Raw genomic sequence first — 26,057 nt, forward strand, 5'->3', positions numbered from 1 at the left:
ATGAGAATCATTGTACAGATATGGAGGTAAGCACTGTACAAATATGTACAAGGATGCAATCCCTGCCCCCAAAGAACTTGCCTTCTGTTTTCCAATATAGCATCCCATACTATGTATACTCTCCACTGAGTAATGCCAAATCTCTTTTTCCAAATGGTGTGTCAGAGATAACCCTATACCATACTCTTTATAAAACCCCATGTCTACCTGGTTCCCACTCTCTGTGCTGAAGAGGAACGCTGATTCAAAATTTTAAACTATTTTCTCCAAGTAAATTTTTGTTTCTCAAACAGCAATGAGTTTAGTTCTAGTAAGCAGTTAATGGGTTCATGAACAATATTTGTACTGAGGTACTTATGCAGTGTGGCGATTCAATGATGCAGCCATTACAGCCAGAATAAGAGTTTCTGGGTCATTCAGATTTAGTTACATTTACATTTTTTTGGACATTTGAACCCTGAATAGATTCCCTGTGTGTAATGGTATTATTAGCGGAGCTGGCTCCAGCTTTGAAAACACTGAGTTATGCAAACCTGTATATTGATTGTCTCCCATTGGTGTTTTTAAAGTCTACTAGTTATGTTAATGTCATTATACACTTCAGATATCATTGGGAAAAAGATGGTTTGATTTTCAGAGGTGCTGGGCATCTACAACTCCAGCTGAAATCTGCTGTGGACTCTCAACAGCTCTGAAATCAGCCTTTAAACTTTTATCGCAAGCAGAAAAACCTTTCATCCAAAATGTTTTTGATACTGGGTCAAAGAAATACATTTAAACCTACAGTACCACAGACGCATAATCAGACTGCAGTATGCTAAATTAAATTTAATGTAAACAGTCCATGAATGAAAAGGAGAGTTTTGAGGGTTCCCTCATATTGCCTCTGGAATCTCCAGTTTAAAGACCACAGTTCTTAGAACATCCTGCAATCATGGAAAGTGATAAAGCTGTGCATCATTCCATTTTCTAACTAGCCATGACTCTTATAAAAATGTAGTCCTTTACTAGCAATACATCCATCTGCCCCAGCAGTTCATCAGATTAAAAGAAAAGACCAGTTAAGTCTATAATGGTGTCTTTTAAATCAGCTTCTCAGCACTTCAGTGACACACAAAATAACAATTTAGCTCCTTTTGTTCTTTTCAAAACAAAGAACCACTATTTGATAATTGACTGTTCAAGGGTAAACTTCAGTTTTTCCAGCTGTTTTCTTACCATTTTTGCTTTAGCAGCCTCTATATTTATTTTAGCAGACTATGTTCAAAAAAGTACTTTAAAGAAACTGTGAGAAAAGTAATATATCTTATTTTTTCCATTACTTTGCTAGAAACATCAACATTTTTCATTTTAATTTCATATATATAAAAATATAAACTAATTTTTAATGAGCCTCTGACTCACTGCCTTTTAAAAATTTGTTCTACACCATTCACAATTTGCACTTCACTACAAAACAACTTCCCTGTGTTACTCTTCGCAAGTGATCATCAAAGGGTTTCATTTTATGAATACAGATCCTTTGAAGCCATTTAAACTAGCTAGCTAAAGATTCTTCATTTATTTGCATCCAAACAATTATTGTAATGAAAGTATAGGTTCTCTAGAAGGTGGAATAACACAGAATAATCCTGCTAGATTTTGCTAACTGACCTTCAGATGGATTTTTTTTGTTTTAGAAATTTTACATTTCATTGTATAGGTACATGGTTTCCAGTTGTGTTGCCTGTAAATAAAGTGGCAGGCAATCTTACATTCAACATGGATGACTGTCAGTCATCCTGAAAGAAAATGCACGTGTGAGAGGAAGGCAGTGAAGATTTTCAGCAGCAAGTCTAATCAATGCATCATAACCCAGTCTCCAAATTACAAATATCAGCACACATGAACAGACCAGACATTGGATCGCCACTGAAAATGTATACCGTGACAATAAATACACTTTTCCCACCATATTCACAGAAACAGAAATAGGATACATGGGTTAAAAAGTAGTGGAGAAATGCAGCACCTCTGTAAAAACATTCACTGAATAGGGTTGCCAGCCATCATTTTCAACCGGAATGCCCGGCTGAAAAGGAACCCTGGCAGCTCCGGTCAGCGTTGCTCTCTTGGCTGCTAAAAGTCTAGTCGGCCAATGAGAGCTGCGGGGGCAGCATCTGCAGGTACAGACAGCATGCAGAGCTCCCTGAACCCTCCATCTAGGAGCCGGAGAGGGGACATGCCTCCACTTCCGGGAGCCGTGCAGACCCAGGACAGGCAGGGAGCCGGCCTTAGCCCTGCTGCGCCGTGGACTGGGAACCGCCTGAGGTAAGCGCCACCCGGCTAGAGTACGCATCGCAAACTCCTTCCTGCATCCCAAACCCCTGCCCCAGGTGAGAACCACCTCCCATACCCAAAAGCTCTCCCGGACCCCGCACCCTGAACCCCCTCCTGCATCCCAACCCCCTGTCCCAGCCCTGAGCCCCCTCCTCCACCCCACAACCCTCATCCCTGGCCCCACCCCAGCGCTCACACCCCCATACAGAGCCCTCACCACCTCCCTGCACCCCCAGCCCAGTGAAAGTGAGTGAGGGTAGAGGAGAGCAAGCAATTGGGGGGGATGGAATGAGTAGGGGGCAGTGCAAGGGTTTTCGGTTTTGTGTGATTAGAATGTTGGCAACCCTATCACTGAAACATTAGCAGATACAGATGCTCATTCTACTACATAGAATGTATAAACGAGTGAGTTAGAGAGACCAGATAGGTGAGGTAATATCTTTTACTGGACCACATTCTGTTGGTAAGAGACAGAACCTTTAGAGCGTACACAGAGCTCTTCTTCAGGTGACCTAAACTTCAGGTTTCTCAGATCTGAAGAGCAGCTCCGTGTAAGATCAAAAGCTTGTCTCTCTCACCAACAGAAAGTGGTCCACTAAAAGATATTACCTCATGCATCCAGTCTCTCTGATACCCTGGGACCAACACGGCTACATTGACACTGCATAAACAGGAGAGTGGTGAGTAGGAGTAGGGAAGTGATTTTTACCTTTGTATATGGCACTGATGAGACCAATATTGGAACATGCATACAGTTTTGGTGTCCATATTTTACAAAGGATGTTGAAAACTGGAGAAGGGGCAAAAAAGAACCATACAAATGATTTGTTGGCTGGAGAAAATATTTTACAGTGTGAGACTTAGAGAGCTCAATCTGTTTAGTTTATCAAAAAGAAGACTGAGAGATGATTAGATTACAGTATATAAGTATCTTGTAGCATTGGGCCCAAAACTGGACACAGTATTACAGATGAGGCATCATCAATGTTGAACAGAGGGGAATGATCACATCCCTCAATCTGATGGCAATGCTCCAACTTATACAGCCCAATATGCCATCAGCTTTCTTGGCAACAAGGGCACACTGTCGACTCATATCCAGCTTTTCGTCCACTGTAACCCCAGGTCCTTTTCTGCATAACTGCTGCCTAGCCACTCGGTCCCTAGTCTGTAGCAGTGCATGGGATTCTTCCACTCTAAGCGCAGGACTCTCTACTTGTCCTTGTTGAACCTCATCAGATTTCTTTTGGCCCAATCCCCTAATTTGTCTAGGTCCCTCTGTATCCTATCCCTACCCTCCAGTGTATCTAAACTCCTCCCAGTTTAGTGTCATCTGCAAATTTGCTGAGGGTGTGGTCCATGCTGTCCTCCAGATCATTAATGAAGATATTGAACAAAACCGGCCCCAGGACCGACCCTTGGGGCACTCCGCTTGATACCAGTTGCCAACTAGACATGTATCCATTGATCACTACCTGTTGATCCCAATGATCTAGCCAGCTTTCTATCCACTTTATAGTCTATTCATCCAGCCAATACTACTTTAACTTGCTGGCAAGAATATTGTGGGAGACCATATCAAAAGCTTTGCTAAAGTCAAGGCATTACAGTGGACGAGAAGCTGGATATGAGTCAACAGTGCACCCTTGTTGCCAAGAAGGCTAACAGGAATTTGGGCTGTATAAGTAGGGGCATTGCCAGTAGATTGAGGGATGTGATCATTCCTCTCTATTTGACATTGGTGAGGCATCATCTGGAGTACTGTGTCCAGTTTTGGGCCTCACACTACAAGAAGGATATGGAAAATTGGAAAGCGTCCAGCAGAGGGCAACAAAAATGATTAGGGGGCTGGAGTGTATGACTTATAAGGAGAGGCTGAGGGATCTGGGATTGTTTAGCCTGCCTAAGAGAAGAATGAGGGGGAATTTGATAGCTGCTTTCAACTACCTGAAAGGAGGTTCCAAAGAGGATGGATCTAGACTGTTCTCAGTGGTAGCAGATGGTCTCAAGTTGCAGTGGGGGAGGTTTAGCTTGGATATTAGGAAAAACTTTTTCACTAGGAAGGTGGTGAAGCATCAGAATGGGTTACCTAGGGAGGTGCTGGAATCTCCCTCTGTAGAGGTTTTTAAGGTCAGGCTTGATAAAGCCCTGGTTGGGATGAGTTAGTTGGGGATTGGTCCTACTTTGAGCAGGGGGTTGGACTAGATGACCTCCTGAGATCCCTTCCAACCATGATATTCTATGATTCTATACCTTCATGAGGAGAAAATAACAGGTACTAAAGAGCTCTTTAATCTAGTGGTAAAAGGCATAACAAAAACCAGTGGCTGGAAGCTGAAGCTAAACAAATTCAAATTAGAAATCAGACACAACTTTTTACCAGTGAGGGTGATTAACTGCTGAAATAAACTACCAAGGGAGGTGGGTGATTCTGTATCTCTTTATGCTTTCAGATCAAGACTGGATGCCTTTCTGGAGGATATGCTTTAACCAAACTCAAGTTATTGGGCTTAACACAGGGGTAATTGGGTAAAATGTAATGGTTGGTGATAGACAGGAGGTCAAACTAGATGATTTAAGGATCTCTTCTGGCTTTAAACTCTACAAATGTCTGAATATTTACTAACACAGAATAATAGATGTTCCCATAATTATACTTATGGGTACATTAAAGCTAAATAAAACCATACATGGAAAAAAAAAACTGATATTCTAAACTTCTCTTCCTCCTTCTTGCACTTTGGTAGACTAGACTTATGTGAAGCTGTTTTGCATTCTGCTTACCTCTGCTGTACATATTCATTTAGGGCCTTCACCAAAGTCTATTGAAATCAATAGGCGTTTTCCCTTAGAAAATAACACTGGTATATTGAAGATGGGTGAAGAAATAATGGACAAGATATTATACTGGCTTAGTTTGCAGTAACTAAGAGTTGAGGGGATTTTTTAGCCTAGCTCCAAGTCTTCTTTCATTTGTCTCCACCACCCTCTGGCTCCCACAATCCCAGAGGGAATTTCACTGGTTTGACTATAAGGAATATAAAAATTACATGTTTGTTCCATTTTTCTATATACTCTATTATATCTCATTTCTAGCACAAAGCCCAAAGAACACACCATAAGCAGACTTTCATCTTTAGTTTCTGAAATAGCTCCCCAGTTTAGGAGAAGATAGTGAAACTGACGCTCATTGGGCTAGTGTTAATGGATCTTTTAAAAGCACAATCTGTGTTCGTGGATATACTTCAGATACCTACCAGCATGTTACTTACATCTTAAGAGCATTCAGTTCTTCAACAGTAAAAGAAGGATAATACTCCCACCTCGTAAGGGTGTTGTGAGGATACAATCCATTATTGATTGTAAGATGCTCAAATACTACAGTGATGAGGGCTCTATGAGTAGGTACGGCTGGCTCAGATACCGACTGCTGGAACACGGATGTAGATGAAGTAGTGTTCCAACATTCAGAATCAGCCGTACTCTCTTCTAAGGGGAGATGAGAAGTGATGGCCTCAACTCATGGTAGCAGCACCAACTGCTCCCCTCAGGTGCATGCATACACAGCAGTCTTTGAGCTTTAAGAAGGAGAAAGGTCTATCTGCTAAATTGTCTTTTTACTCAAGCAGGTGATATTACTTTGGTACAATCCTACTATTTCTGTCTTAGCCACCTCTATTTAACACAGACTGTTTGGTTAAGTGGAAATTAGTTTGGAGTTCTTTTGTACTTCTTCCTTCTCTGAGAAAAGGCCTGCAAAAACTTCTACTCAAGTATGAAAATATTATTTACTCAACTTTTTGAAAAACTATTTATGGAAGAACCAGTTGTCTTGTCCTTGGAAAGCACCCCTTAATAATTCCAGAGACATTCTGTAAGACCCATTGTTCCAAGAACACAACCTCTGAACACACAGGAACCAAGAACACTAACCACTTCTTTAGACTACAGAAATTGCTCTTACTATCTCCCATACATCTGTTGCCTTAATGAATATCTGAATATGGAATTTTTCCTCTGAGTTTTATTAGCATTTATTAGATGTATGTCCATCCACAAACTGTTAGAGATGCACCTTCCTCTTGCCGGAGAGCAAGTGTCAATGAGAGCAATGTGAAGTATTACAAGTGTGCGGTCAAACTGAGCCAGGTGCTTATGACTGCATGCAAAATGTGGATCTGTTTCACCATTGCAGTGTTTCCTCTCTGAGTCAGTCTAAAACAACAGTTCTCAGAAGATTGCAGTGTCCCCACTCATTTCAGTGATAGGTTGACTCTGAAGCCTAACACAGAATTATAGAGTTTTAGGCCAGACAATAAGGTAATATAATATAGGCAAATAACACAGGAATGCAGAGGCAAGATTAGAAAAGCAAAGGCACAAAATGAACTCAAACTAGCTATGGGAATAAAGGGAAACAAGAAGACTTTTTATCAATACATTCGAAGCAAGAGGAAGACTAAGGACAGGGTAGGCCCACTGCTCAATGAGGAGGGGGTAACAGTAACGGGAGACTTGGAAATGGCAGAGATGCTTAATGACTTCTTTGTTTCGGTCTTCACTGAGAAGTCTGAAGGAATGTCTAGTATAGTGAATGCTTACGGGAAGAGGGTAGATTTAGAAGAGAAAATAAGCAAAGAGCAAGTAAAAAAATCACTTAGAAAAGTTAGATGCCTGCAAGTCACCAGGGCCTGATGAAATGCATCCTAGAATACTGAAGGAGTTAATAGAAGAGGTATCTGAGCCTCTAGCTATTATCTTTGGGAAATCATGGGAGACGGGGGAGATTCCAGAAGACTGGAAGGGGGCAAATATAGTGCCCATCTATAAAAAGGGAAATAAAAACAACCCAGGAAACTACAGACCAGTTAGTTTAACTTCTGTGCCAGGGAAGATAATGGAGCAGGTAATCAAAGAAATCATCTGCAAACACTTGGAAGGTGGTAAGGTGATAGGGAATAGCCAGCATGGATTTGTAAAGAACAAATCATGTCAAACTAATCTGATAACATTCTTTGATAGGATAACGAGCCTTGTGGATAAGGGAGAAGCGGTGGATGTGATATATCTAGACTTCAGTAAGGCATTTGATACAGTCTCGCATGATATTCTTATAGATAAGCTAGGAAAGTACAATTTAGATGGGGCTACTATAAGGTGGGTGCATAACTGGCTGGATAACCGTACTCAGAGAGTAGTTGTTAATGGCTCCCAATCCTGCTGGAAAGGTATAACAAGTGGGGTTCCACAGGGTTCTGTTTTGGGACCGGTTCTGTTCAATATCTTCATCAACGATTTAGATGTTGGCATAGAAAGTACGCTTATTAAGTTTGCAGATGATACCAAACTGGGAGGGATTGCAACTGCTTTGGAGGACAGGGTCAAAATTCAAAATGATCTGGACAAGTTGGAGAAATGGTCTGAGGTAAACAGGATGAAGTTCAATAAAGATAAATGCAAAGTGCTCCACTTAGGAAGGAACAATCAGTTTCACACATACAGAATGGGAGGAGACTGTCTAGGAAGGAGTATGGCAGAAAGAGATCTAGGGGTCATAGTGGACCACAAGCTTAATATGAGTCAACAGTGTGATACTATTGCAAAAAAAGCAAACGTGATTCTGGGATGCATTAACAGGTGTGTTGTAAACAAGACACGAGAAGTCATTCTTCCGCTTTACTCTGCGCTGGTTAGGCCCCAACTGGAGTATCGTGTCCAGTTCTGGGCACCGCATTTCAAGAAAGATGTGGAGAAATTGGAGAGGGTCCAGAGAAGAGCAACAAGAATGATTAAAGGTCTTGAGAACATGACCTATGAAGGAAGGCTGAAGGAATTGGGTTTGTTTAGTTTGGAAAAGAGAAGACTGAGAGGGGACATGATAGCAGTTTTCAGGTATCTAAAAGGGTGTCATCAGGAGGAGGGAGAAAACTTGTTCACCTTAGCCTCCAATGATAGAACAAGAAGCAATGGGCTTAAACTGCAGCAAGGGAGATTTAGGTTGGACATTAGGAAAAAGTTCCTAACTGTCAGGGTAGTTAAACACTGGAATAGATTGCCTAGGGAAGTTGTGGAATCTCCATCTCTGGAGATATTTAAGAGTAGGTTAGATAAATGTCTATCAGGGATGGTCTAGACAGTATTTGGTCCTGCCATGAGGGCAGGGGACTGGACTCGATGACCTCTCGAGGTCCCTTCCAGTCCTAGAGTCTATGAGTCTATGAGTCTATGAGTAAATGTAAGCACTGTTAACTGTTTCAGTCCTCATCATTTCAGCAGAAACATCCAGCTACTGAGGGAATAGAATGAGTAGGCAGCATTCTCTGCCACCATCAGTCTGACTCCAAGCATAAGTTGATGGGGACTTTCAAAATGCAGCACTGTGGAAAATTAAGAGAATTTATGATACTAAGTCAAGCACAATACTGGAGGTCCCAAAAAAGCAATACCCCAAAGTCAGTTAGATGTAGGGGCATTAATAATGTAAACATGGACATACTTTAAACATGTAACCCTAGTTTACAATATAATTCACTTGTCCTTCCCTACATAGGATGTGGTATCATACAACCTATTTAGATATTAATTTATTTGAGATATCTCAAATCCTCCATCCCCACACAAACACCAAGAGTAATCTAGCTTTACACCAATTAATGTGTTCCTTTCGGACTCTCAGTCTACAAGGACCAGGTTTATGTAATATGTATTCATCAATCGTGCCCTCTAATGCACCCACATAAAGAAGCACAATTCCCAGAGATGTATAGACCCCCCTCCCCACATGCTTCCCATAGCCTACTTCCTCCATCCCATGCAGCAGAACCACAGTGGTTCTACTGTGTTTTGGCTAAAATGAGGCAAGATTTGAGACTTTGCAAATAACATTTCATTGGTTAATTTCCAACTCTGCTATTCATTTTCCTAGGACAAGCATTTACATACATTTTGTTCTATTTGAATTATCAAAACCAGTAAACATCATCTATCAGGAAAAGAAATTAGTAGTTTAATGCTCACGAAAAACGCTGGATTGATAGGTCTACAGAATTAAGAGAAAAAGGATAGTATGGCCAGTGACACTGCAAACTTTCCACAGTACCTCAGTAATGTGTGTCAGCTCTGCACTGGAGGAACTACCTTAGCATTTAGAAAGTAGCTCATTCACCATGCACGTGAAATCCTTGGCATGCTCACTGAGGTTAGCAGCAAAGGCGCCATTTTTGATGGCAGCTTTTGTGATGTGAACACCTATCTACCAGAACTTTGACTGAGATATACTTACAGATATGCCAATTTGGGCAGTGATCTCATTTGTTCTCAGAAGTTACTCAGTACTCAGACAGGAGACATGCACAGAAAACCTCAGATCTATGGAGAATAGTGCTGGCAATTCACCAGGTGACTGTGCTCTCTGAATCATTGAACCAAAGCTCCAGGTAATATTAAGGGGCACCGGGCCATTATTATTTATGCAATTATTATTACTTACAGTAGGGACCCATTGGGCTAATGCTCTGTAAACACATGGGAAGACATGGCCTTTCCCATGACAAGCTCACCATCTAAACTGAACAGACTAACTATCAGCAAAATGAAAAAGGCAACTCTTCTTAATTACCATTTTTTTCCATGTCCCCTGTGCTCACCAGCTGCAACCCCTCAATCCAAATGCTTCAGCCAATATGCTCCACCACTGCAGACCAGTGGGCCCTTCTTCCAGCCTGGATAGCTCCAGCTGTTCTTCCTTGCCACCTCACACTGCAGAGTAGGTGGGAAAGCCCCTTCCCTCCAGTGAGTACCCTGGGTTGGAAGCATGCCCGTGGTCTCTCCTGTCCCTCTGCAGTCCCTGCAAACAGCTCCAGATGTTCTCCCACCTGGACAGAGCTTACCTACACACAAGAGAGTTTTGGATCTGTTGCTTTCTCTAAGGCTTTGTTCAACACCGGGGCCCTGTTGTGTTTGGCTCAGTACAAGCATAGAGGTGGAAAGACTGATCCTGTAAGGCAGTGTTTCCCAAACTTGGGATGCCACTTGTATAGAGAAAGCTCCTGGCGGGATAGGATGGTTTGTTTACCTGCCCCGGCTGCAGGTCCGGCCGATCGCGGCTCCCACTGGCCACGGTTTGCTGCTCCAGGCCAATGGGAGCTGCTGGAAGCAGTGCGGGCTGAGGGACGTACCGACTGCCGCTTCCAGCAGCTCCCATTGGCCTGGAGCGGCGAAACGCAGCCAGTGGGAGCCACAATCAGCCAAACTTGCAGACGCAGCAGGTAAACAAACTGGCCAGGCCCACCAGGGGCTTTCCCTACACAAGCGGCGTCCCAAGTTTGGGAAACACTGCTGTAAGGAGTTCCTTGCAGGGGAATTAATTCATGTTACATTTTCTACCAAGGTCAGCGGAGACACACATTTCTGGTAGCTATAATCCCATATCACCAACCCTCAGGACACAACCACTATTTAAAAACCAACTCTACTTTCACAAAACTAAAGTTCTTCTTTATGAATTGCTCCGGACCTCAGAGCAACCATAGACCACATTTTCTTTCCCCTCCATGAACAAAACACACCTCTTTGCCTTCATACACAAAAGGCCATACACAAACCATAAACTAAAACAACAAAAGAAAACACGTGCAAATTTCCCACCCTGTGGAGAAGCCTGGAGAAGGAATAACACATGACAAATAATAGTTACATTGCTTACTGCACCGTTGGAAGTCACTCAGATAACAGTGATGGGCCTAGTATAAGAACTGGTACAACCACTGAAGTCAATGGAGCTGAGCCAATTTACACCAACAGATAATTTGGCTGCACATATTTACATTAGATTCAATCTGTTATTCAAGTGCAAAGCTACATATGTATTAGCATCTGATTGGTTGAATTTTATAAACTAACAAGGAGAAAAATGTTTCAAGAACCCTCATAAGAAAAAAAAAAGTATTCTGGAGTGAAATCCTGGCCCTATTGAAGGCAGTGGGAGTTTTTCCATTGATTTCAGTGAGACCAAGATTTCACACCCTATATCTAAATGGAAGGCAGAAACTTTTATGCTGATGAAAATTCAAATTAAACAAATTATTCAAATAACAATAAAATAAATTAATCATAAATCCATATAAATTTAAGGATGTTGTATTTGTAACTTCACTCAAAGCGCTACTAATTACAATAGGTTTAATTATATTCCAACTGCTTCATTTCAAAATTACGTATCATCTCTAAAGTGCAGTTTCTTTTTTTATTAATGACCCCCAATCCTGTCCTATTTCCAATTTAGGTAATTATATTCTATGACCTATCTAAAATTCCCCTGTATTGGTCAGTATTTTTCACTTCCTGTATTATGCCGCTGTTAGGTAGCTTTGCTGTATGCTATTTGGCAAATTACCAGCTTTTTATTTCACTACAGGCAATGTGATTCATATATAGCTTTGCAAATGTTTTGGGATTCTTCTGAATTAAATATTATACATAAAGGCAAGCTCATTATCATTTCACAAAGGTGATCAAGGCGCAATCGTATTGTAAATACTTTTGTTGACTACTAACCAAACGATGTAGGGACCTTAAGAAGAAAAATGTATCATATCCCATTGCCTTCCCCAAATTAAAAATTTAGTCATGAAAGATGGGCTGTATTAAAGTGGATATATTTCATTTTTTAATTTAGACTTAATGTGAGAGTTAATATGAAACGTAGACTGAGTTGTCAAGTACGATGCTTACAGATGAAAAGAAAAATGTCTAGTTCCCCCAATCCTGTACCACAAAGAATAATTTATCTTACACGAATAAATCAAACTACAGTATTTATAAATTCAGGGCAAGTAATGAAGTATGAAGCACTGGTTCTTTTTAAATTCACAATTTGTAAATTAGAACCTGTGTTACATTATAGCCATACCCTACATCAATTGCACACAATTACTGTACATTCATTCTAAAAGCAAGTAGATATATGGGAGCTCATTATCAAAGAAATGGAATGACCTCTTAGTTAGCCAACTACAGTATTCATTTTACCATTTAAACATGAAACAGCAACAGAAATACAGTAAGCAATAAGAGATTTGTCAAAAATAGGGCAGTGTATACATTTGTGTTCTTTTTTAAAGCTAGGGCACTAATTTAGCCTTATATCGGTACTAGTCTACTTCTACTATATTAGCATAGCCTTAGATTTACACTTCTTGGCGTCTGAAATGTTAGTATGATACATCTAATTACCACTCAATAAACATGCCCACTCTCTTTCCAAACAGTAACTATTCTTGCATTGAGGCCAACCAGTAAAATTATTACTATCAAAACTAAAGAATGTAGAATGGACTTCCAAAACTGTCAAGAAAATCAGAAAAATATAACCTAGACATACTTAGAATTCTAAATTGCATTTGAGATTTGCTTTACACTCAGCTGTCATAAGAACCTGCCCCTCCCCGCCCCCGCAAAACGGCCCTCAAAGGAAACGATCCTGTAGTTTAACAAAAGCTTCTTGCAGTCTCTCTTTCCCTGCCAGGTACAAGAGCTAATAGTAGCAGATTGTCCCACAGGAAAAGAGGATGATATTAGTCTTGTGCTGACTAAAATGGACCAGAGAGCTCCTTATGTGTAGGATTTCTACAACAAAAGAAGAAAAGCAGATAGAATGCCTCTCTTCCATTATATTTAACCTCTGCTGGAAGGAGGAGGAGGAAGTCTGGATTACATATTTTAGACTTCAGTTATCCGTTTATCTCACCCTTAGCAAAGTATTATAGACATATACCAAATATAACAGATCCCTTTCCATTGCAGTGAAGTGCGGCTAATACGCAGGTAGCTGTAACTTTTATTTAAATCAAACCCGAACCGCCCTGCAGACCCATCCTCGCAATGAATGGTACCGTCTTCCGAAGGCAGGTTTCTGACACAGCAGTACCTTGTAACAAAAATATGGATATACACCCTGCAGCCATCTCCGTGTAAGAAACCAGCCCCCCGGAAAGAGTGGTCCCTGCTCAGTGCACCGCTCCGGAGAGGATTGAAAGATCAAGGCGTGTTCCTTACCCTGCTCAGCCTGGACACTCTGGAAAAGGGCTAGGATCACCCCAATCAGCATGACAGCCCTGGAGATGGCCCCTTGGCTGGTAGGTGGCTGGGAGCTCCGCCGATCAGGGCATCCTAGGGCTCTGCCAGCTGCCCAAGGCAGAGAGGCGGCAAACAGGTCCCCCAGGTGCCCGGGATGCTCACACCTCTGATCGGCCCCCTCCTCCCCGAGAGCCATTTGTGGGGCTCACACATCAATGCCGCTCCCTGCGTCCAGAAGCGCCCGGGAGTCCCACGGCTCACGGAGCTCCGCTGGCCATGGCCCCCCGGCTCCGGGGGAGGGTGCAGGAGAGGGGCCGCGCCGCCGCCTTACAGCCGGGGCAGGGACTGCGAGGAGCGGCTGCAGCTGGGGGACCCCATGGCGCCCGCGCCTCTCCCCGGCCAGCGCTGGCTGCCCACGCTGGGTTCAGGGGGACGCGGCGCCGGTGCCCCTCGCTGGCTGCTCTGCTCCGGCTCCGGCTCCCGCTCTGGGGCTGAGCCGCGCGTGCAGCTGAGCCAGGCAAGGGCGCCGCAGCGACAAAGGAATCACGTAGCAACCAGCCACCGCCTCCTCCCTCCCTCCCGCCCAGCTCTTGAGCCGGAGCTGAGCAGCGGAGGCGGCGCTGCTGGGGCGAGGGGGACCCCTTCTGGGCTCCTCAGCCACGAGAACCCGGACACAGCTCGCTCTGGCCCACCCGTGTTTTTCTCCTAACGCCCTGGACCAGTTCCCTCAGAGCAGGTCCCCCTTTCTCTGTGCGACCTCGGAGCCCTTGCCCAATGAAAGGGGGGGGGGCACAGCACCCTGTGGTGAATCAGCCAAGTGCCTCCCCTCGCCTCTCCTCCACCCTGGTGGGACTATTGTGCTGGGACTATCCTCTCCCTCCTCGTTCGTTTTTTAGTATTTCCCTACAGCCAGCAGTACTACTACAACTTTTCTCCTCAAGGAGTGACCATTTTCAATGAAAACAGCACAAAGAAATGGGTCACAGGGTACGTCTACACTACAGGATAAATTCGAATTAGCTTAAACCGATTTTATAAAACAGATATTATAAAGTCGATTGTCCGCATCCACACTAGGCACATTAATTCGGTGGTGTGCGTCCGTGGTCCGAGGCTAGCGTCGATTTCTGGAGCGGTGCACTGTGGGTAGCTACTGTAAAAGAATGAGGCCAATAATGTCGATTTGCGTCCACACTAACGCTAAATCGATATAGTAATATCGATTTTAGCATTACTCTCGTTTTGTAGGAGTACAGAAATCGATTTAAAGAGCCCTTTAAATCGATATAAAGAGCAGTGTAGTGTGGACGGGTGCAGCGTTAAATCAATTTAACGCTGTTAAAATCGGTTTAACAGCGTAGTGTGGACCAGGCCTGAGATTACTAATCTATTTGCAACCGTATCCTGCCCTATAACTTAAGGGAGGATAAGGAAGAGGTTACAGCTGACTTTCTCAGCAAAGGTCTCAACCTGTTAAAGCCCAAATGTGAGAGTCTAACCTTTAATACAACAAAAAATATACAAGAACCTGAAAATGATGTGGGTGCAAGCACAGGGCCAGAAGAATGAATGAGGCAGCTACACGAACTTCTTTTTATCCTGTTGACATCCCACTCATTGCAGTTTCAGTATATAGGCCTGGTCTTTCTCATAACCTTTATTATTATGTGCAGGCACCAGGATGCAGCTTTCTTTTATTTTTTTAACACATGAATTCAGCTCTATTCATTCAAATGCCATTCCTTTGGCAGTGATATAAAGTTGGTAGGAATCTAAAGTTACTACAATTGGATGGGAGTTCATTGGCCGCTGTGGAACTAATTGATGGCTTCAATCTAATGGTCATGTGTCTAAATAGAACCACCAGCAATATCAATCTTTGAACAAGTAATGAAAAGGGATAGACACTGATCTGTAAACTCACCCCTTAAACTACAAGTCACTGATGTCATTAAATGGAATAATGGTATTCTACTGCTGTTCTGTAGACAGGGCTTCAGAAATGCTGGCTCTGATTGAAAGCAATGTGAGTTTTGCCATTCACATCAATAGGGCCAGGATTTCATTCAATCTTTCACCACAACAAACTTCACATACAAGTACAAAATACCTGTGAGGAACTAGAAGAAGTCAGCCAGGGACTGTACTCACCTAAGGAGCCTTATACTTCAGACTGCAAAATCTGCTATGCTCTCCATCCAGGCCAGGAAGAACAGGGTGTGCTGAAAAGTCAGGACTCAAAACCTGAAGGTGAGAGAGCACCTCAAATCACTATGACAGACACCAACATAGCAAGAGGAAAAAGCATAAAAATGAGAAAAGTGTAAGGAAGCTCAGGTGTATGGAGGAAACTGGACAGGACTGGACACAGCAGGGAACAAACAGCAAAAAGCTGGAGGGGGAGGGGCTGGGAAACAGAATACAAAATAATGAGGGGAGAGTCTGGGAAGGGCAGGTACTAGACAGCAAGAGACAGAGCAAGTAACCAAATATTAAGGGGAGAGGGGGCTCAGGCAGGGCCAGTACCAAACAGCATATGGAGAAGGTGGCCTTGGCGGGGCCGGGCAGGTAACAATGTGGCAAGAGGAAGGCCGCCCTCCAGGGCAAGAGAGGCAGGTAACAATAAGGGGGAAGTCCTGGGTGAGGCAAGGGAAGCAGCTAACAACAAAGAGAGGGCAGCAGAGACAGGCAGCCAATTGGGGAGAAGACACATGGACGTGAGGGAAGATAGTAAACAGTAAGGGGTGGGCAGAGGCCCACCAGCTCACTGCAAACTGGGAGGAAGGGAACAGGAGGGAAAGCCCAAGATTGAGTACATTCACCCATGTATGCTTGTAATAGCATCTCTGTTGCAAGAGTTCCAGGGTAGGCAGGTGGAGGCAAGCAGGCAGATGGTCTCAGGGGCAGGAGCCGTGGGCGAGTAGGTGGAATGGCCATTGGGGAAAGGCTCCACATCACTCCCCATTTCCCCAGCAACAGTAACAGCAGTAGGGGTAGCTCAGCCAGTAGCAGCCACAGCAGAAATGGCCAGTCCTCTCCTTCAGGCTATGTGGAAGGGAATGTAGTTTCCCACGTGCCAGCCTGCTTCTTTGGCTGGTGTAGACTAGCTCTTATAGCCTTATAATTAAATCTGTCCCTGACACAGAGGGGAAGAAGCAGTGCTGTCAGCAGGTAGTGTGAGTGAATGGTAAGGAGGCTAGAGCAGTAATTCTCAACAGGAGTACGCAGAGGTCTTCCATGGGGTATGGCAACACATCTTTATTTACCTAGTTTTACAACAGGCTACATGAAAAGCACTAGCGAAGTCAGTATAAACTAAAATTTCATACGACTTGTTTATACTGCTCTATACACTATATACTGAAATGTAAGTACAATATTTATATTCCAGTTTATTGATTTTATATGATAAAAAAAAGTAAGCAATTTTTCAGTAATGTGCTGTGAAATTTTTATATTTTTTGTCTGATGTTGTAAGCAAGTAGTTTTTAAGTGAGGTGAAACTAGAGGTACATAAGACAAAGCAGCTTCTTGAAAGGGGTACAATAGTTTGGAAAGGTTGTGAGCCACTGGGCTACAGGGGTCAAGAGGCCTCCCCTAAATACAGTGGTAGCTATGGTGTGTGCGGAACAAGATGAAAGATGCTTTTGGGGGAAATAGTGATAATTCTTATTGCAAGGTCCTGGAAATAGGATTGCTTCCTAAATGGGGGAAAAAAGTACTTGAAGTAAAGGAAAGTACTATTTTCTCCTTGTTACAATAATATGTTTTAAAAGCAGAAGGAAAGAGGAGTTCTCTTTGTTGAATGTTTACAGATCAAGTCTGAAGGGAAAACAGACCCCAATTATGGGAACCTGCAGCTGCAAATCCCCAGATCCTTGCAATACTGATAAGTGAAATTACATATTTGTTTTACTAATTTGGTACAGTTGAAGTGTTAGTTATATGATTATGCAATAGCTAATTTGTCCCCTTTGTGCTATTTTACTCAGTTTTTCCACAAATCACTAATTCATCTTATCCAGAATTAGCTTCCACCTGGTGAATATTAGTAATTATCCACACAGAAAAGATGAAAGTTGAATGGTTCTTACAGTTATGTATGTTGTAATGGCTAGTTCACTCATCACTGCAGGGGTTAGCTCTAGCCCATGTATTTAGTGCAGAGCCCTCTAGTGGTACTCTGTGTATAGTACCTTCTACTTGATATCTAGTTTGCTCTTTCTTGTGTTGTTTTGATTATTTCTAACTTTTGCTAATGAAAATCTGCAATAAAAGGTATAAGAGGCACATGTGCACCCATAGAGACACCTCAAGAAGAAGAGTTAGTACCATACAGTAGAACCTCACAGTTACAAAGACCTCGGGAATGGAGGTTGTTCATAACTCTGAAATGTTCATCAACTCTGAACAAAATGCTATGGTTGTTCTTTCAAAAGTTTACAACTAAACATTGACTTAATACAGCTTTGAAACTTTACTATGAAGAAGAAAAATGCTGTTTTTAATCATCTTCCTGTGGAAGGAAAAGGCCCAGGTAGAGACAGTTGAATCGTGGAAGTCAACGAATGGCTACACAGGTTGTCTCGGAGGGAAGGCTTTGGATTCTTTGACCATGGGATGGTGTTCCAAGAAGGAAGACTGCTAGGCAGACGGACTCCACTTAACAAAGAGTGAAGAGCAGGCTGGCTAATCTAGTGAGGAGAGCTTTAAACTAGGTTCACCAGGGGAAGGAGACCAAAGCCCTGAGGTAAGTGGGAAAGTGGGATACCGGGAGGAAGCATGAGCAGGAGAGCGCAAGAGGGGAGGACTCCTGCCCCATACTGAGAAAGCAGGATGATCAGTGAGTTATCTTAAGTGCCTATACACAAATGCAAGAAGCCTGGGAAACAAGCAAGGAGAACTGGAAGTCCTGGCACAGTCAAGGAATTATGATGTGATTGGAATAACAGAGACTTGGTGGGATTACTCACATGACTGGAGTACTGTCATGGATGGATATAAACTGTTCAGGAAGGACAGGCAGGGCAGAAAGGTGGAGGAGTTGCACTGTATGTGTAAGCAGAGTAAGGATGAGCTCTACCCTGACATCTGGTGGAAAGAATTTCAGAGAGTGTATTTGCATAGGCACGCCTACCCCATCCCAGGCTGCCGAGCTGTGAGACTGCTTTGTGACAGAAATGACTCAACCTCAGTTGGGTGGTACTTGCTAGACAAGGGACATGGGTTCCAAAACCCAGTGAATTGAGAGAGGCTGGGGACAGGTATCTGTGCCTGGTGGTGTAGTCTCCTTGTGGAGCCAAAAGCACCAGTTCCACCCCCTCCTCTCTCCACTGTGGAATGTCAGAGTTGATTTTTTATTCCCTTAAGAATCTAGATACAGGTGACTGAGCTGAACTCACTTTGGGCTAATAGTGCACTAGCACTGGGGCTCCCCTACTATGAGCTGAGATTACTAAGAGTTGAAATCACTAAAGAGCTGAAATTACTGAGCTGAGAGCACTGAGTACTGTGCTGACTAGTGGGGGAGCCTGAAGCTATACTGTGGAACAGAGCAGCTGGTGGAGTGGAGCAGTTTGTGGGGGTGGCTGGAGCGGATCATGGGACAGCTGGTGGAGCGAAGCGGCTGGCAGAGCGGAGTAGCTGTGGGACTGGTGGAGCGGCCCACAGAGCGCGCGGAGCCAAGCAGTTTGCAGGGAGAAGTGGAGCAGCTCATGGAGCAGAGCAGCTGGTGGAACAGAGCAGTTTGTGATGATGGCTGGAGGAGCAGAGTGGAGCGGCTGGTACAGCGGAGCAGTTTGTGGAAAAGGCGGAAGCAGAACCCACAGAGAGGCAGGGCAGTTGGCCCCGGACCACGTAAGGTGCCCCTTTCTACCCAGGCTGGGGGGAGGGACCTCTACAGATAAACTCTCGAACTCTGGGGTGGCATTGACCAGAGACTTTTGGGTTGTTGGACTTTGGGGTGATTGGACTTAAAACCCTAAGGGGAAAAAGGACATTGCCAAACATACTTGCAGGTGGGTTTTTGTTTATGGTTTGTATTATAACCCTGTTTGTGGTGTTTCTCCAATGGGATGCCACACTGATTCCTTCCTTTATTAAAAAGATTTTGCTACACTCAGACTCTGTGCTTGCGAGAGGGGAAGTATTGCCTCCTATAGGCGCCCAGGGGTGTGTGGTATGTGAGTGTCCCAGGTCACTGGGTGGGGGCTCGAGCCGGTTATGCCTTGTGTTACTGAAATGGAACCCCTGGATACTGAACCCGGCCCTTGTTGCTGCCAGCTCAGAGAGGCAGAAGGGTTACATATGTAAGAGAGCAGTATGACTGCTCAGAGTTCCGGTATGAAACTGCAGAAAAACCTGAAAGTCTCTGGATTAAGTTTAGAAGTGTGAGCAACAAGGGGGATGTCATGGGGGGAGTCTGCTATAGACCACCAGACCAGGGCGATGAGGTGGACGAGGCTTTCTTCCAGCACCTAACAGAAGTTACTAAATCACAGGCCCTGGTTCTCATGGGAGACTTCAATCACCCTGATATCTGCTGAGAGAGCAATAAACCAGTGCACAGACAATCCAGGAAGTTTTTGGAAAGCGCTAGAGGAACCAATTAGGGGCAGAGCTCTCCTTGACCTGCAAACAGGGAAGAATTAGTAGGAGAAGCAAAAGTGGATAGGAACCTGGGAGGCAGTGACTATGAGATGGTCGAGTTCAGGATCCTGACACAAGAAAGAAAGGAGAGCAGCAGAATACGGACCCTGGACTTCAGAAAAGCAGACTTTTGACTGTCTTAGGGAACTGTTGGGCAGGATCCCCTGGGAGAACAACATGAGGGGGGAAGAAGTCCAGGAGAGCTGGCTGTATTTTAAAGAATTCTTACTGAGGTTGCAGGAACAAACCATCCCGATGTGTAGAAAGAATAGTAAATATGGCAGGCGACCAGCTTAGCTTAACAGTGAAATTCTTGCTGATCTTAAACACAAAAAAGAAGCTTACAAGAAGTAGAAGATGGGACAAATGACAAATGGGAAGAGTATAGAAATATTGCTCAGGCATGCAAAGGTGAAATTAGGAAGGCCAAATCACACTTGGAGTTGCAGCTAGCAAGAGATGTTAAGAGTAACAAGAAGGGTTTCTTCAGGTATATTAGTAACAAAAAGAAAGTCAAGGAAAGTGTGGGCCCCTTACTGAATGAGGGAGGCAACCTAGTGACAGAGGATGTGGAAAAAGCTAATGTACTCAATGATTTTTTTTTGCCTCTGTCTTCACAAACAAGGTCAGCTCCCAGACTACTGCACTGGACAGCACAGTATGGGGAGGTGGTGACCAGCCTTCTGTGGAGAAAGAAGTGGTTCAGGACTATTTAGAAAAGCTAGATGAGCACAAGTCCATGGGGCCAGATGCACCGCCTCCAAGGGTGCTAAATGAGTTGGCAAATGTGACTGCAGAACCATTGGCCATTATCTTTGAAAACTTATGGTGACTGGGGGAGGTCCCGGATGACTGGAAAAAGGCTAATATAGTGCCCATTTTTAAAAAAGGGAAGGAGGAGGATACAGGGAACTACAGGCCAGTCAGATTCACCTCAGTCCCTGGAAAAATCACAAAGCAGGTCCTCAAGGAATCAATTCTGAAGCACTTAGAGGAGAGGAAAGTGATCAAGAACAGTGAGCATGGATTCACCAAGGGCAAGTCACGCCTGACTAACCTAATTGCTTTCTATGATGTGTGATACAGCATGGCCAGAGGGCAGCAGGAGAGTGTTAGCAGGAGCCTTATTCCCTGCAAGGGGAGGAAGGTTTGCTATAGATTAACTAGAGCACCTGAAGCCAATTAGAGCACCAGCAGTCAGTCATGTGATAAAACCCCTGCTTCAGTCAGACAGTGTGGGAGTTGGAGCAGGAAGGTTTGGTTGGAGCAGAGAGCAGTATTGAAGAGAGACAAAAGGAAAGTTTGAAGGAGTGCTGCAGTGGGCTGAAAAATCCAAAAAACCCTAGGTAAGGGGCACCCGTCTTATGTAGAAGGAGGGCAAGAAGCCCCTTCACAAGCTGAAGGGCAGGAGAGGGAAGTAGCCCAGGGGAAGGAACTGCTAGTTCAAGAGGTTCACCACAAACCTCAGGGCCCCTGGGTTGGGACCTGGAGAAGAGGGCGGGCCCAGATCCCTCCCTCTCCACTCCCCTCCTCAAGGACACTAGTGGGGTAATTAAAATACCGATTCAGAGGCAAGCAATGGCACTCTGAAACCTTCCCCAAAGAAGAGAAAGCGTGAGACCCAGCATAACAGTACCAGCAATTTGCGACAGATGAGATAACTGGCTCTGCGGATGAGGGGAAAGCAGTGGACATGTTATTCCTTGACTTTAGCAAAGCTTTTGATATGGTCTCCCACAGTATTCTTGTCGGCAAGTTAAAGAAGTATGGGCTGGATGAATGGACTAAGGTGGATAGAAAACTGGCTAGATCACAGGGTTCAACAGGTAGCAATCAATGGCTCCATGTCTGGTTGGCAGCTGGTTTCAAGCGGAGTGCCCCAAGGGCCGGGTCCTGGGGCTGGTTTTGTTCAATATCTTCATTAACGATCTGGAGGACGGCATGGACTGCACCCTCAGCAAGTTTGCAGATGACACTAAACTAGGAGGAGTGGTGGATATGCTGGAGGGTAGGGATAGCATACAGAGGGACCTAGATAAATCAGAGGATTGGGCCAAAAGAAATCTGATGAGGTTCGACAAGGACAAGTGCAGAGTCCTGCACTTGGGATGGAAGACTCACACGCACTGCTACAGACTAGGGACCGAATGGCTAGGCAGCAGTTCTGCAGAAAAGGACCTAGGCGTTGCAGTGGATGAGAAGCTGGATATGAGTCGACAGTGTGCCCTTGTTGCCAAGAAGGCTAACAGCATTTTGGGCTCTATAAGTAGGGGCATTGCCAGCAGATTGAGGGACGTGATTATTCTCCTCTATTCGGCATTGGTGAGGCCTCATCTGGAGTACTGTGTCCAGTTTGGGGCCCCACACTACAAGAAGGATGTGGAAAAATGGAAACAGTCCAGTGGAGGGCAACAAAAATGATTAGGGGGCTGGAGCGCATGACATATGAGAGGAGGCTGAAGGACCTGGGATTGTTTAGTCTGCAGAAGAGAAGAATGAGGGAGGATTTGATAGTTGCTTTCAACTACCTGAAAAGAGGTTCCAAAGAGGATGGATCTAGACTGTTCTCAATGGTACCAGATGACAGAACACGGAATTGCAGTGGGGGAGATTTAGGTTGGATATTAGGAAAAACTTTTTCAATAGGAGGGTGGTGAAGCACTGGAATGGGTTACCTAGGGAGGTGGTGGAATCTCCTTCCTTAGAGGTTTTTAAGGTCAGGCTTGACAAAGCCCTGGCTTGGATGATTTAGTTGGGGATTGGTCCTGCTTTGAGCAGGGGTTGGACTGATATTCTATGATTCTATGAAATGAAACAAGCACAAAGTCAGTTTCCATACCTTGTCAAATCTCTTTTTTTAAAAACTTTCCCTTTATTTTTAGTAGTTTCTGTTTAACACAGTTTGTATTTGCTTTTTTTTCCAGTCTCTATTGATGCCTGATTGCATACTTCTGGTTCCAAATGAGGTGTGTGGTTGACCAGTCAGTATGTAACTCTGGTGTTTGTAACTCTGAGGTTTCGTGGTAAACCAGTATCAGCTAAGAACCTTTCAGTTTCAGGTGTGTACATTTCTCTTCCATTGCAGACTAAGAAACAAGGCCAAAGTCCTAACATCCCAATTTAGACTAACGAGAGTGGGTCAGATTGAGGTAAAATGTTACTTCCATAACAGAAATGATCAGGTGACAGATTTTTCATTCTCGTTTGTATCTCCCCCAAACTGTGTTTTATAGGAAGTAGTGAGCAGTAAAGACCAAGATTATTGAAGGGGAAAATTATCACTAAAAACCAAAAATGGATACCCTCCTGCCTCAAATTTAAAAAAAAACAAACAACAAAACAGCTGTTTGGAGACTACCATATGCAACACCTTCTTATCAAAGGATATATTTGAAGAGGACAGGAATTCTAATTTGTAGTGTTTGGCTGCTCTACAAATTTCTTGTGTTGTAGCTGCTGAATTTTCCATGCCTTGCCCTGGATTTATTCTTTTTGGGGTTGGTTTGTTAGGCCTAAGTTTACACTAGGAAATTAGGTAGGTATAACTGTGGTTCAGGTGTGTGAAAAATCCACACCTTGAATGATGCAGTTAAACCGACCCAACCTCTGGTGTAGACAACACTAGATAGACAGGAGAATTCTCCCATCAATTTAGCTACTGCCTCTTGGGGAGGTGGATTACCTAAGCTGATGGGAGAAACCCACCCACTGTCCGAGGTAGTGTCTTCACTGAAGCACTACAGCAGCAGCACTGCAGCATTTTAAGCGTAGACAAGCCTTCAAATACCTTTTATGCTTCAGTCACACTGCACTTCATCTAGCCAAAGATGATGTGGAGATCCTAGGACCTGAACACTTCAGGTAACAGGATACAAACTTGGAAATAAAACATTTCATTGGTTGCATTCATTTGAGGTATATTTTCAGTGTGCTGCATCTATCCCGATTGTGCCACAGCTTCTGTTTAGGGAGGTGAGAACGACTACCTAAAATGAATGGGCGAAGGCAGAGAGCTACTCTTCACATTGATTACAAAGCTGTGGGACTGCAGCATGTCCAGACTTTGATCTTGCTGTTTCTCAGGATGATGTCCCTATGGGAGTTTTAGCAAGAAAGGGATATAGGTGTGCTGCCAGGAATATGAACCTTCTACTACTACATGTTTATGAAAACCCTGAGATCTTGTACTGGAAATAGGAGTTCCCATATACAAACCTTAGCAGACAGTGGCAATATGGGCATATAGAAATATGACAAGCATTTGGTAGGTCCAAAATATCAGCAAGTACCTCTGGCGATATCACTGCTACAAATTTATACTATAGCTTTTATGCTGAATTTTGTTCTCTTCATCCAACTGTTCAATCATCTGAACTCTAGTACTTCTTAGTCCTGCAGTTCCTCTCTGTATGATGAATAATATAAAATAAGATCCTGAGAATCTTTCTTCTTAGGGACTGAGTTCTGTTATCTGGAAGGATAAAAGATGTACAGTTGCTAGCATGACGACTTCATGATAAGATCCCTCACCCTTGGGGAGGAGCACCAAGTTCCAGCAAGTAACGGTCAAGAACTGTTTCCTGAACTCACTTGTCCTGGGTCTGTTTGACTCCATTGTTAGGAAAAAGAGATTCAGCCTCCTAGGTATCTCTGTTGTTGCAGGCACATTTGTCTATTCTTTGGTTCCATGGCCTCTCTTTGGCATCTCTGGCTGGTATTGGACTGTTGTGGGTGATAACTTCTCTCTTCCGGAGTCCTTGCAAGGGAATGGAAGGGAGTGTTATAACTTAGGCACACATACAAAGAGCTGCTTTGAGTGGCAGACTGCCATCAGAGGTCTGAGCCAAAGCTGATGATGTGCTATCAGATTTGAGGCCATGGTCCTAATACCAAAGCACCTGGAGTCCCACAAATGAATCGTATATGAAAACCATAGCAAGAGACATTTTTTTTAATATTGGAAGGAATGCCTTATATTTGGGAGGAGAAGAGGTAGATGCTGTCCTCTGGTTTTAGATGGTCATACCATGATAGTCATCCTGCCCCCGCCTACCCCCAAAAAAAAGCACACGGGGGGGGATGCTTTAAGGATGCTTTTAGGATTGAAATCTTTGAAGTCTCTCCTAACGATTTCCCTCCAGTTTTCTGTCTACAAGATCTTGGGATAAGAAGTCCCTTTCAGAGAGAATCACCCACATCTTTGGTGAGAACAGCTACTACTGCATCATCTTTATTTACAGCAACATTCCTATGTTTCCTAAAAATTTGTGGCCTGTTTACAGAAGCATTTATCAATGTCAGCATTTTCCCAGGTTGGTGACAGGTTTTGGCCCTTTGACTTTTTTCTGTCTGTGGCTGGGAGATTCTCCCCTTTCCTCTCCTTCAGAACAAGGTTGGAGAGAAATAGTGAGAGTTAATTCAAATAGTTTGCAACTCCCCTCTCTCTTTAGGATAGTGTTTCCCTATGAGGACTATTACAATTTGGTGTTGTCACAGCTTCTCTTAGCCAATACCTCTAGCCAGGCCCTTAGCCAAGTACTGTGGGCATTGTACATCTGCCCTGAGCTTTCAACTACTAAGAGAAACTACTGTGCCAAAGCAGGTTGGCAAATGAAGTCTCCCCATTCCATTCTCAGTTGAATGGAATGAAGTTGAAGAGGAATAGTCCAGGAATGTCCTTAAAAATATCTTGGGACTTATCTGGAGAAAACAGAGAGCTGAATAGGCTGCCTGTTTCCTTGCCTACAGGGAATATAATTCCTGTAACGATGTGTGGTGGGATTCTGCAGCCCTTTCGGAATGCAGAAATAGGTTCACGAGGCAGATAGGAAGCTGATAGACTTGCCTCCTGAGCAGGGTTACAGTGTCCAGCTCATCACTGTGATTGGGTGTACCACCCCTTTGAGTCCTGGAAGGAGTTAGTTGTTGGGTGGCCACAGCAGGAAGCAAAGGACCTCCTCCCTGAATGGACAAAGCTTAGCAGACAGGGCTGGGAAACACTTGAAGCTGATTAG

At 43.8% G+C, this 26,057-nt stretch overlaps 1 protein-coding gene across 1 annotated transcript in view; it reads right to left on the bottom strand.

The window, feature by feature from the left end:
• KIAA1549L (KIAA1549 like) overlaps positions 1-13,769 on the bottom strand; it is a 228,887-nt gene extending 215,118 nt beyond the window's left edge. The window contains exon 1 of the mRNA XM_050955195.1: positions 13,375-13,769. Within this exon, the coding sequence (XP_050811152.1) occupies positions 13,375-13,591 (217 nt within the window). The 5' untranslated portion in view covers positions 13,592-13,769. The remainder of the gene's footprint in view (positions 1-13,374) is intronic.
• Positions 13,770-26,057: the final 12,288 nt, after the last annotated feature.

The sequence above is a fragment of the Gopherus flavomarginatus genome, chromosome 5 (assembly GCF_025201925.1).
Source record: "Gopherus flavomarginatus isolate rGopFla2 chromosome 5, rGopFla2.mat.asm, whole genome shotgun sequence".
Classification (NCBI taxonomy): domain Eukaryota; kingdom Metazoa; phylum Chordata; order Testudines; family Testudinidae; genus Gopherus; species Gopherus flavomarginatus.